Consider the following 14359-nt stretch of genomic DNA (forward strand, 5'->3'; position numbering starts at 1 on the left):
ACCACATATGCAGAATTAATTAGTGAAAAAATAGCAAAGGTACTGTACTTGCTGAGAAGGTTAAAGTTAACTGTAGATATTAATATATTATTAAATGTGTATTTCTCTCAAATACAAAGTTTACTGTCCTATGGTATACTATTATGGGGCTCTAGTACTCATGTCTCAAAAATATTTATACTCCAAAAGAAAGCAATTAGATTGATTTGTAATGTTGATATGAGGACCCACTGTAAACCTTTTTTCACAAAATTGGGAATATCAACTGTCTATTCTTTGTATGTATTATTTAGTGTTAGTTAAGTAATCTGGATTTTTTTAAATTAAATAGTGACTGTCATGGATATGAAACCAGAAATAGGAATAATATCACAGTTCAATAGTTCAGGTTCACAACTTCACAAAAAAATCTTCTGTACACATCTGTTAAACTGCACAATTCATTACCACTAGAAATTAAGGCACTGCCTCTTACATTCTTCAAAAGGAAATTGAAAACTGTACTGAAAGCTGAAAGTTTATATAACATCCAAGAATTTCATGTAATTGACTGGACCAAATATTGTAGGCTAATATTATTTGTATATATTAATTGTATTATGTAATATCTAGTACCTATTTTTGACATTTATCAATGCATTGTTAACAATGTCTATAGTTAAGTGATTGGACGACACGACTTAGTTTTTAAAAATTGAAACTTTATTAACACTACAACTACAGAAAATACCGAATTAAAGAATTTCGGGAGCCGAGTGCTCTCGTCAAGAGTTTGAGTAGAACTAACTGAAAATAATTAATTGAAACATAAAGAAGACAATGCATAGTCAGCTGTATTCTATAACAATGGGGTTGTAATACTACTACTATAGATATTTAACTTATGATAATATAGATTCTTATTCTTATTCTTTCAAGAATGTGAACAAAAAAAGGCTTGCTCATTTTTGAAAGTGGATTTCATATTTATTTTTTGTTTGTATTCTAGTTTCCTACATCTTTGTGAGTAATGAGAGAATTGAACAAATACTTTCTGCATTAATTAAATTTATTACCTATAATAAATTAACTTATTACACATGGATGAGTGGATGAATAACCCTATAATAATTTGAAATTAAAAATGGTTTTTGAATTCAGTATTTTTTTTATTTCTACAATTTATTCTTGTTTATTATTTCATTTATTTTATAATAATTCCTGTTATATTCAATATAAACAATTTTCATAGATAGAGAATAGCTACAGTATCTTATATTCACTTTCTAGAAAATCACATGAAAATACATGTGAAACAATTGTGGAAAATGCACATTGTAGTGGGTTCTAGCACATACAATATTATTAGATTACAAACTCTACCTCTTCTTTGGTTCTGACCTTCTTATTGTGAACAACTTTTTTTGAAAATTGCAGCTTTGAATGCTTTATTGAAAAACGATGATACGTATCAAAAAAGTATTTCAGCTGTTGTTTTTTCCAAAGACTAAATTAAAATAATGTGTCATTTAGTGTGATGATCTCTTTCTTCGAGAAAGATTAGTTTAATTGAAATAGATGGAAACAATATTAATCAAACTTGAAAAGCTATGAATATACATTGAAACAAATCCTGAAACAAGAAATCTAGCTTATTGGAAGAATAGCTTCCAAAATTACTAATGAAGCTAACAATAAAAATCAATGAAAAAAATTCCAAGTCACTTTAAAAATCATAAATTGAATCTATGAAGTGCATCAACAAATCAATTGCACTCAGCCTATCAGCTTGGAAAATTATGTATTATCAATAAATTCAATCGAAAGAAAATACTGCAATCATGCCTATTGGAAGAATCCTTACAGACATCGCAAGGAACGGAGAACCAAAAATTTAAATTCTATCAGCCAGTTGTATAAAAGAAAATCAAACCATGAGATGACGTCTTTAATGGAGCCACACTGCAGCCACTTCCCTGTTCAGCTCTGTATGATGACGTCATCTTATGTTAATTAAATTACATTTTCTTTTGTGCAACTTGCCGTTTTTGTTGGAACTTGGAATTATGACATCCCTATTGTCTGTACAGGTAGATCGGAATTTTCTCTTTTATTATATTCGGAACCTACAAGTTATGTATGGTAGCCATTGAGCTTATTAATTTTTTGTCCAAAAAGATGTGGGGTCCCAATTTGAGAATAATTTTCAATATCATTTATCATATCAATTCGAGTGATAGCTCATTTTACTCTAGAACATGGTATGCCATAGTGGAGTAGGTCAATTTCCACACAGAAAAAACTAAACAAGTAGAATAGAGGACACATTATAAAATTTTTGTAACTAACTAGGTTTTGTATGTAATTATTGTAATTTATTGTAATTTATCTAAATGTTGTGTAATTGATCTTGTAGTTTTTTTTTTGGGAAATAAACATTCATTAAATTATTTGTTCATTTTACTCAGCTCTTCAAGGTGGGTTCAATGCATATCGGTTACCTGATTGAACCTTACCTAACCCTATCGCATGCCTTCGCCACGACCAACCTCACCAGACATGTGTATTTTAATGAAATGATTATAAACTCAACTTTTTGGAATGGGATTGCTCCAAAATACTTCAACAGTGTAATAAATAAGTCAACAGTGCAATTCATTAAAATATACATAGCCTATCTGGTGAGGTTAGAGGTACTAGTGAGGTTTTGTCAGGCAACCGAAATATGCATTGAAACCGCCTTGAAGCTGAGTAAAATGAGCTATCACTCAATATGAAAGGACAAATATTAAGAATTCTCCAATTTGGAGAAAAAATGAACAAGATGACAAAGAGGAGAAGCAGAAGAAAAAGAAAAGTTGGGAAAAAGTAGGTGTTATCCAATGTACCTACAAGGTACTGGTATACAAAATACAAGGTATACAGAGTACAAGGTACTGGCCACGAAAAGATGCGCGTTGACAAATCCAAACCAGCTGGTCGGTGTGACGTCATTGGTGCTCTAAAAGTATATTCTTCCTATCTTTTCAATGTTAAATTGAGCAACTTTGTAAGTCTTTTTCTCAAAAAGTACATAACTTTCCAGTACCATCGACATCCCCTACGATTAATACAAGAATTTATCTTCAATTTTTTTAGAAATTCAATACTTTTGGACGGCTGGATCTTTCAGAATGATCGATTTTGTAAGAGCAATATTTATCTTCAATTTTTTTTAGAAATTCATCACCTTTGAACTCCTAGATCTTCCAGAATTCTCGATAATGTAAGGGCATACCGGTTTGGAGATAGAGAACTCTCATTAATTTGTTACTACGAGAAGGGATACTCGTAGAATGAATGAATAGATTTTATTTGTCAACATTTGAAAAGATGAATGGCTTCAAAGGTTTTCTACTGGAGGTTTTCTATTCAAAGTTTTAATACCCCAACAATTATAAAGTTGAAAAAAGGTACTGAATGTAGCCTATTTCTCCTAGTAATACTTTGAGTGATAATATAGACTTATACTTCTTCAATCACTGTTTTTATCAGCATAGGCTTGGCTTGAATACTTTATAGTTATTTCGAGCTTTCTCGTTATTTATTACGTTGTACACATTCGAGCTGTTTCCTTTGTTCATTGTGATATTCTTCTGCAAACTCAACCAATATCTATCATTTCAAAATTGATTCTAATACCAATCTCAATGCAGAAGACATATAAAGGAAAAGCTAATATTAATTAGATAAAAGTAAAATCAAGAGCGGTTGCAGAGAATAACGGTGTTAGTGCAGGGTATTCCATCAGTGATTTGAAAGGAGAATGTGGATGATCAACGGATGAAGAGATAAGCGCACCACTTTCCTCCCATATGATATTATATTATGATATTTGATGATTTCGTTTGTTATTACCAATCAATTGGATTGATCACAATTAAATTCCAATTTAATTTTCGATAAAGAACTTTATTGGTTTCAAAATTATTTACACTCAGTGACCAAGGCACAATCTAGTAACATAATTTTTATCACATATACATCACTCACACTCTATGTGGTAGAAAGCCCCAATATATGGAACAAAAGGAAGTATGGGGTGATAGTATAACACTCACATTCATGAATGCATTATAAACTGAATAATTTGCTATTTGAAAAAATATCTTAAAATATGCCCAACTATATTATCTTTCGGTATAGGAAAATAATGTGGAGATTGAAAATAATTGAATTTACCACGCACATTATCCTGTTTTAAGTTTATGAGAGTTCATTTCTAGAATTGAAATGCCCTCCGAGTTGATTAAAGAGATTTTCATCCTTTCTATTCTTTCAAACAGGAATTCAACCGATCACTTGCCTTATAGAATTATCAAGTTTATTAGAAGGAATATATTGTAGGATACTTATAGTATGAACTCATATTCATACGCATACTTTTCAATGTATGATTCATTTTCATTAATTCATTATTATTGAATAATGAAGAGTTGATTTCCCCTTTCACAAATAAATAAAGAATGAGAGTTCTACAATAAGTACCAATTGAGAATTCCTCTTACAAATAATTAAATTAGAAAATGTGTTTCAGAATACGAGATCAAGTATTCAATACAATTATTGAGAATTCCTCACGCGCAATCCATGCTTTAATATAATATTCGCCCTTATATTTTTTGTTATAGTTTTCAATTAGAAAGATTCAACCAGAAAACTATTTCCTCATCAAGTATGTGAAAGCCATAAATTTCCTGAAAAAAGAGTTCCTCCCAAGGGATTAGGCAAGAAGCTCTATTGATTCTACATATGATATACAGTACACAGACAAGATAAAGGATTGTGAAAGAAATAATAGTACAATCAATGTTTCATGTTCTTAATACCTTTTCAATGATCGATTTATCGAATTCATCAGCATTGAGTAATTGAATTACAAAAGAGCCAGGAAAAGCATGTTAATTTTCAATAAGAGAGCAACAGGTATTCGATGTAGGCTCTTACAAAATCAATCATTCTGAAAGATCCAGTCGTCCAAAAGTATTGAATTTCTAAAAAAAATTAAAGATGAATATTGTATGAGTCGTAGGAGATGTCGATGGGACTTGAAAGTTATTTACTTTTTGAGAAAAAGACTTACAAAGCTGCTAAATTTAACATTGGAAATATAGGAAGAATAGATATTTAGAGTACCAATGATGTCACACTGATCATCCGACTCTGATCATTAAAAGATCGAGATGCACGTGGCCAGTACCTTGTATTCCAAGTAACTTGGTGTTATCTACAGCTTCCACTTTTATAGAGAGATAAAATGAATGCATATCGTTTGAACTTGCCGGTTCAAGTTCAACTACCCAATAGCGTTGTAGCGTTGTTACGCGGGAAAAGTTATCCAATTCAGTTCCTTGGCGGGCGACAGCTGAACGATGCGCGACTTTTGAAAATTTCTGCCTAGCGTCACAACTCTCATAATAATTATGTTTTTTCGGCTTAGGAAGGTGAAGGAGTCATGGGAAAATTCTACAAAAAGTCGTCAACGTTTTTTTCATATATTTGAGATTCTTCTAAATTTTTAAATCAATCTGTCCAAATTTAACAAAGTTATAAGCATTTTCAAATGTGATGCTGGTTAAGAATAAAAATAGAGTAATATCCGTATTCCCTACCAGACATTCAGCTGAACTTTGAGTTCTCATTTTATTCTATGGAAAAATGAATGCATTTTTAGCATTTCTGAGCTTGGAATCATATTTTTCAATGTTTCTTCATATCTTTATCCAATCAGGTACAATTTATATAATATACAGTGATGCAGTAATTAAGATTTCTATTACATAAATACATGCATTACATATATAAATTAATAGATATATACATTATATAAATTACATACTTGAGTATATTCTTACCATTGAACAGACCAACACGAATTGTAGAGATTTAAACAAAAGACCCACCTTGTGTTGAGGAATGAACCTACACTTCTATGGATGAATACTTCGTATACAAATCAATTAATATCAGATAATTTGATAATATTCTAGAGATTGGAGTTAGACTCACTAATATTCTATATGGAATAATTGTCATACTTGGAAGATGTTGGAGTACATTGCTCATTATAATGTAAATGTAGTAACAGTTTGTAGCATTCGATGTTTTAATGATTCCAGTAGTCCTTCATTATTGTACTTTCTTGTGTATGTCACTGCAATAAACTGAATTTATTGATACACGAAATAATTCTAAAATCAATATAACAATAGGCAGTGTTCGGTAAAGATGGTATTGTGATTAAAATTCATTCAAAGACCTGGCATGCTGCCCAAAAGTCTTCATTCAGTTTTAACAATCGAAACCTTGATATTATTCCAGCAAATAAGTTTGAATTTCATGGCCATTCCCCAATTTTATTCAGATGTTCATACCTTAAGATTAGTGTGGTTGATTTCTGATGAGAAAGTCAAAAACATTTTTTTTAATTTCCAATAATTGATAGATACCCTAAAGTCAAATTCTTTCATATTAACAGCCCATTTTTTATATTCTCAAGAGAAGGGATGTTTAAAACCTTTATGGTCGCTCACATCATTAGCATCCACCGACCTTGCCACCCACTGAAGCTTGCAGCTCCTGAACACATGCATTGTATCCCCAAAAATTCCCTTATGTAATGCTTTTTGTCTGTCATCTTGAACTTGAAAAATTTCATTTCATGAAAACTGTACTTGTTCTATAGTTGTTATTGTCTCTCTAAGGGCCATTTGCACAGTGACAGTTTAAACGAAAATTCCATCTCAAACTGGATTAAATCCATATCAAGTCTTGTTTGTTATAATGTGTTACATTTTGAGTTTAAGCCACCAGCTGATTAAATTCAGTTTAAGCTTTGACTGTGCAAATGGCTCTTAATTCGGTAATTCCCTTTCAACTGATACAGCTCATTGGGGTTTTCAGGGTAATCTCCTAGATTTCTACATTTATTGAGCATGCTTGACTTATTATGCAACCTCAAATAAATAATAAATCAACTTTATTAATCAACTTTAAATGCATAAAAAACGGTGCTTGTACAATTTTTTTTCCTTTACATATTCTGACAACATGAAAATCTTAGTCTATTGACAATACTCTACAAAATGTTTTGAGATATGTGCAATACAAGTTCACGGAGCCGGTCGCTGGTTGATTCAAACAAATCTCGAATCATTATTACAAAGACGAAGTATGGCAACATTTGATGGACCTTCATGAGGAGTGAAATTTATTTACTATATATGAGAATTGGCAACACAGCTCAGCGGACCAAACATAGGAGCACATTTCACGCAGCAATTATAATATTGAAGGACCTTCTTGAGGAGTAAAATTTGCATGCAACTCCAATGTTGGCGCCAAATCACTCAAGACCCACATAGGAGTAGATTTTATATAGCAGAATTATATAAGCACTTTGGAGGTTAGAAAGGACCATCATGAGGTGAATAACTTCACAAGGATCTAGATTAATTATGGATGAATATATCATAAATTGAGTGGAATATAACCATTCAGCAAGTCAAGTTCTTCAGTATAACATGATAGTTTCATTTTGTGACTATCTGATCAAATTTAAAATGGGGGGTCCCGGGGAACTACATAAGAGTTGAAATTTTACTGGACCCACAACAGGCACAAAACGTAAATATATATATATATATATATATATATATAATATATATATATATATATATATATAATATATATATATAAATATTTCATGTGACTATTGTATATTACAGTATTTACTTATGTATTATGATATGTGTTAAGAGCCTCCTTTAGGTTGCTCTTTTGACTTATCCTCAGTCTGATTATTCGGATGTTTGGGATGCAATGAAAATAATAATAATAATATCCAGGTTTCTGATAGGAGAGGTAGAAAATTAAATAATTTATCACTGTAGCCTATAGATAAAAGTTTGTTGAGTCCTAAAAGTTTGTCCTATTTCTTGTTCTATATGAGTGATGTGAACCCAAATCATCATATAAATTAATATTCTATTTTATGTACAGTAGGATCTGGAAAATGAATAGTGCAGGTACCGTCATCACAAAAAGATGAACAAACCCCTCTCTACAATAAGCTCGGGAAGGGAGACCACAAATCAGTCTGATACATGTTTTTTGCATTCTCAGTAGCCTTACACTAGAGGACTTATTATGACCCCAGGGCTGAGAACTCGACAAACTGAAAACTTGATAAACTGTTAATTTGACAAAGTAAAACCTTGATGTAATAAAAACATGACTTATTGAAAACTTGACAGAATGAGAACTCTGATACTGAGATCTCGACGAAACTAATTAAAACTGAAAACTTGACAAGCCTTCTGCCAACTTGAAGGAATGAGATCTTGGTAAACTGAGACGAATTCATAACTTATCAAGAGTGCGGGTCATCTACCGCCATATTGGATTGAATGTCCCATAAGATCAATTTTATCTTTTGGAACGTTTTTATTACATATATATATATACATATTTGCGTTATATTTAGCGTCGTTATTTATGGACGGAAATTCATGTATTATACATCATTGGAAACAGAATAAAATTCTTCAAAGCATGTATTTGTTACTTTTTTTTACTACTTCCTATAATTAAATCAAAAATAAACTTTTCAGAGTTTAAAATTTTTTCTAGGGTTTTGGAAGGAATATTTGAAATTTGAAAAAACACATGCCTTGCTCAATTAAATTCTTTATCCAATGCAATTTTTTTCAACAAGATCCGATGTAAACTGTAGACGTGAGAGATTCCAAAAGTAATGCATGACTTGTCTGAAAGGACCACTGAGTGTGACGGTTGGTTTGTCGTAGTAGTTCAGCAGACTGCCGTAAGATAGTAGCACGCGCGGTCGCTTGCTCACTCTCATTTTGGAGGGAACTCAAATTTCACATAATGTTAAATCTGAATATTTCTTGTGGGTTATGTTTGGTTGTTCACTCTAGTCTTCTGCTGCGTCCACGAGTGAAGTGATTTACAGTTCCTTACAATAATAGTTGCTCAATTGGAAGAAAATTATAGGAAGTTGAAGCTGTTTTGTTTATCTATTTGTTGAATTACCCATAGTTTGTCTTTGTTGAATCTTTAGTGTTTAAACTTTGTTTAGTTTTATTGTTCAGCAGTGTGTTCTTATTTTTTTGAATTTAAGTGCAGTTTGTAATAATGGGGAACAAAAAACGCCTGTTACGTGAAAAGCCTAAAAATAAGGGTGGTGAAAGGTTGCGTGAGTGGAGAAAGCAGAAAGAGGTAGGCATTACGGAAGATGCAAGCAAAAAAAGAAATATTGATGATGTTGAGGTGATGAGCTGTGGGGAAGAAGATGATATTATGTTCCAAAATGTACCAAATCTGATGATTGAGAATTCTAAGCCTACATCTCTTTCTGCCGACTTTAAAATTAGTGGTCGCAGAATAGTAGACATTGCTTTCTGATTGAACAATTTGTCGAATTGAGCGGGCATGCGCCTCAATTCGGCTGTTCATTTGTCAACATGAAATTGACTAGTGAAATAAAAAGAGGGTTGAAAAGTGGGCTAACGTTCACTTGCAACATGTACCATATGGTAAAAACAATATGGACTGAACCTGAACCTCAGGAAACATCTATGGACATAAACTCTGCAGCCGTTGCTGGTTCCATCACCAATGGTGGAGGATTTCTCGCCTTGCAGAGATTACTCTCTTCGATGAATATTCACGCCATGAATAAAAAAACATACGAGAAACATGAAGCTCTCATTTCACAAGATTTGGGAGGAAACAGCAATTGAAGAAATGAGGAAGGCTGCTGAAGAAGAAATTCGATTAGCTAAAGAGCGAGGTGACGTAAACAATGAAGGAGTGCCGTTGTTGACTGTTGTTGCTGACGGAAGCTGGGCCAAGAGATCATACAGGAGGAACTATAACTCCCTATCTGGAATGGTAAGTTTCAATACTAATAAATTTTATATAGCTTGTGAAATAATAGGCTTATCAAAATAGTTCATAGGTGTCTCTAGACAATATTTTTTGGGGGACTAATAGCTATCATTATATTAGTGAAACCAAGCATTACTTTTAATAATTATTGGTATGGGTGAAGTTGATATTTTTAATAATTGTATCATGATTTTTCATCTAATGACCTAACAATAGTTATTGAGTAGATTTAAGATATCTGTCCTCATCAACATATTCCATAAGGCTGGGCGTACACCGGTTAGTCAAGACAAGACTAGACACGTTTAGTCACAATACTTCACATTGTTGCTTATGACACAACTCACACTGATTAGTCATTGCAATTAGACATGTCTTCATAAGCAACTATGTGAAGTATTGTGACTAAACGTGATTAGTATTGTCTTGACTAACTGGTGTGCGCCTAGCCTAATACAGAAATATAGAGCAGGGTAGGAGTAAAATGAATTTCTAGTAAATATCAAATAATATATTCATCTCACATGAAAGGATGATTATATTAGATGTGGAAATGGAAATTCTACGTGTTTGGAAAACATTCAAATATTTCTGTTGAAATCCGTAAAATGTTTGAAATATTATGATTTGCATTTCGGATTTATTATCATAAATATTATTTATTTCAGGCAGCGATAGTTGGATACCACACAAGACAGGTTCTGTACTTTGGCGTGAAAAATAAATATTGTTTAACCTGTACACGCAAGCCTGGAGACACACATCACAAGTGCTTCAAGAACTGGAATGGTAGCTCATCTAGCATGGAAGCTGCTACCATCGTAGAAGGCTTCTTGGCAAGTGAAGAAATGTACAATGTGCAATATGCAAGGTAATAATAATAATGTAAATAAAATTTTATAATGAATAAGAACCCTAGAATATCTACTATCTTACAATTATTAATCATATCAATTATTGAAAACATCAATCCCAACTTGAATAATGCAGTGCGCTGAGGTTAGTGACTAGGTACCATAACTGTATATAATTGGTTTTCAAATAGCCTCAGTCCTTATAGACTTGATATAAAACCTATGTATAAATTGTTATAACCTATGCATATATTTTATAAATTGTTTTATTCAATATTGAGATGAAATTTTAAATTTAACGCAATTAAAAAACGTTTTCAGAATGATTGCTGATGGAGACAGCAGTGTCTACAATAGCATTGTTGAAGCTAGACCTTACCAAAATCTGACGGTAAAGAAAATTGAGTGCCGCAACCACATGCTGCGCAACTATTGTAACAAGTTGAAGGATGTTGTTACCACCAGTTTGCATAAGGATCTGTCCAAAGAGGATAGAGGACTACATTTGAAAATGCGTAGGGTACTAGGAGGTAAGTTTGTTAAGCATTGATAGTTTCTAATAAACCCCCTTTTTTATAGAACATTTTGAATGTTCAAATATGTTAAATAATCAAGGTATTTTCATTTATTTTAGATTTTTCAATCAAGAATTCTTATGAAATAGACATCAACAACTACTTTTATAAAAATATGACTAAGATAAGTGAATTGATAAACTTATTTTTGGCAGGTCGCATTATGAGGCTGCGGACAGCAGTCACAAAAGCTATCCAACATAGAAAAGTTGAAGAAGGAGAAATAAATGAAAAGGCTGAAAAACTAAGGCTAGACATAGTGAACGGACCCAGTCATGTCTTTGGTGAGCATCTTCACTGCAAAAGTCGAGGATATTTTTGCAACGGTCCAAAAGAAAGTAAGCATACTCATTTTTTATATAGCAATAGATTACATTTCAAAAAAGTTTTTATATTGTCCTATTATTATTACCGTACCTACTCATAATAGTAGGACTTCATCTGAAACTTAGTTCATCTTAGTTTCATCTAAACTAACATTAATCATAACCTTGGTTATCAATACTTTTTCGAACATTGAAGAAAAGTGAATTGTACTTTCTTAAATAAATATGTCTAAGAATGGATGAATATTAAAAGTTATTTATATGGTACATATAAATGGCTAAATAGAGATTATATTGAGTTATTATAAAAATGTTGAAATTTGTTACAGATGAAACTAATTATATTCCAGAGATGAAAGCAAGTGGAGTGTTATATAAAATCATGGAAGCTGTCAATGTTCTAGCTGACCATAGCAGCCACCTCATTTACGACGTTGATAGCAACATGGTCGAACACTACAACGCAGTTGTGGCGAGATTTACGGGAGGAAAAAGAATCAATTACATCCAAAAAGGCTCATACAGGATGGGATGCGCTGCTGCTGTGGTCAGCCACAACACCAACCAGCCGTTCTATAAGCTGCATAAAACCATGTACAAAAGCAGCCCTGGCCTTTACGCCAAACAATTTGAGGCCAGACATATGGCAAGCTTAGCGAAAAGGGCAGAGAGGAATAGATTGAAGCCCCGAATCAGACGTTGTTTGAATTTCACGTCCAAAGTGGGTGATAGCAATTATGGACCCATGGCGAAAAAACCCGATAGGAGGATGATCTGTACCAGAGAAAACTACAGGAACACATGCAGACTCTTCAGAAGACAATGCATGAAATTCAAGAAATCGAACAAAATACAAGAGGTGAGAGTTGATTCCATTTACTTCATTCATGCACATTTCGAGATAATAGATTCAAGGATAGACATAAAAAAACAAGTAGCTCTGATTTCAATTCAATAACAAATGCTATCAATTATTATGAAAATGATAATTGGTTCTGTAAATATAGTAGCCTGCATTCACTATAAGTAATTATTTCGTGCCTCTTCAAAGTTCAAAGCAAATTATTGTTTCCTCCATTCAAGGTCAAAGCAACAGTCAGGAATGGTTCGAAGAGAGAAGGACCTGACTAACGGCATCCACTTTGTGGTCATGTCAAGATTTTACCATCCAATGTTCCATCTATCACCTATGTTCCAAAAAATTTTTTGTCAACACATATTCAGTCGGCAAATATTATTCCAGTCAGTAAGTGGTAAACGAAAACGCTCAACGTCCGGAATCGTTGGTTGGTGAAAGAGTGACCCATCGCCATGAATCATGTCGTCGGTTTCTTCGCTACTCTGTAAGGGCAGGTATCAGATCACAGGGTACCACTGACACAGCGCCGACTACCGTCTCTGCACTGTAGGCACACACAAGGATTACATAGCTATAGGTACTATAACAGTGCCTACTATTCTTAAACGGGCACTACAGTGCTGCCGTCTGCCGTCCGCCGACTCCAGTACGAGTCTGGGCGCTGACAATATCTCTGGTTGCTGTTAGTTGCAATTTATGGCGGCGCTAAGAGTTGTAGCCCCAACGGCCGCAAACACATTTGCACGCATGATAATAATTGCGAAATGCGGCAACTTCACGTCCAATATGGGCCGATGATAGAATTCGCTTGCATCTCAACCTCCCCCAATAGCCACCCCTTTCTTCCCCACCCCTCATCGTCACCGACTCACCACCACACTCTGACCCATTTGTCCAACACTGTCACATCCAATTTATTCGGGACTACGTCTTCTGTGCTCTAATATGGCTGAAATTAATGAGTGCTATATGATATCATCCGACGTGAGATTTACGAGATTGCAGTATGGCGTAGAAGCGGATGAAATATCAATCCTTCAATACAGTGACATACTTTTCCCATTTCTGATCAATTAGCAAACGATCTCGAATTTATAAACTAAGTTTTTGACGTTTAAAAATATCAATTCCATTATTTCAGGATATCAATCCTTGAATTCAGTAAAATCATGTGATTCATGGAAATGCTTTACCTTGAAGGATGTTTTATTCATTCCAAGAATATAAATTTATTGGATTTATTCTTAGATTACTTGTCCCTAAACCCTTTATGGGCAAGAATAAAAATTGGAAATCGATATTCCACTGTAGAATGTACAGTTTATTGTTTCTGAATAAATTTAATTTGGTTGAGATAGTATAAATCCATTCTATTTGGAACTGTTTTGTTACCAGTCGCAGCACACAGTCGATATACGATTCTAAATTTGGAACTGTTTAGTTACTCATCATCAGCACACCATGACCAATGTCTGCTGGTAACGCAGATAAATTTCAAGGAATTAACCTTCTATTTTTTGCACTTAATATTCAAATGAATTATTTTACATAATTTATTGTTTTGTATTATTTTCTGAGGCAATAGAATATTGATTTGACTTGATTATTAATACTTAATTATTAATTACTTATATCGGCGGAGTTACAATTACCGACTTTTTAGGTTAAAATTTGACTTTTTGGCGAGCTGCTTACAATCAGCTGATTAGGGAGCGTAAAGAAACTCTTCTGCGCATGCGCGAATGATGAGGGAGCGTAAAGTAAATCTACTGCACATGCGCGAATGGTTAGCGAGCGAAAAAGTAGATTCTCCTC

The 14359-nt window shown here is 33.2% G+C and overlaps 1 protein-coding gene across 1 annotated transcript; it reads left to right on the forward strand.

The window, feature by feature from the left end:
- Positions 1 to 9779: 9779 nt before the first annotated feature.
- LOC120356095 lies at positions 9780 to 12544 on the forward strand (the record flags this gene model as incomplete). Its single annotated transcript, XM_039444914.1, has 5 exons — positions 9780 to 9933; positions 10599 to 10801; positions 11106 to 11314; positions 11515 to 11697; positions 12015 to 12544. Coding segments are annotated over exons 1-5 (1272 nt in total), but the record flags the coding sequence as incomplete, so codon positions are not given.
- Between the last annotated feature and the right edge of the window lie 1815 nt (positions 12545 to 14359).

The sequence above is a fragment of the Nilaparvata lugens genome, unplaced genomic scaffold (assembly GCF_014356525.2).
Source record: "Nilaparvata lugens isolate BPH unplaced genomic scaffold, ASM1435652v1 scaffold5766, whole genome shotgun sequence".
Classification (NCBI taxonomy): domain Eukaryota; kingdom Metazoa; phylum Arthropoda; class Insecta; order Hemiptera; family Delphacidae; genus Nilaparvata; species Nilaparvata lugens.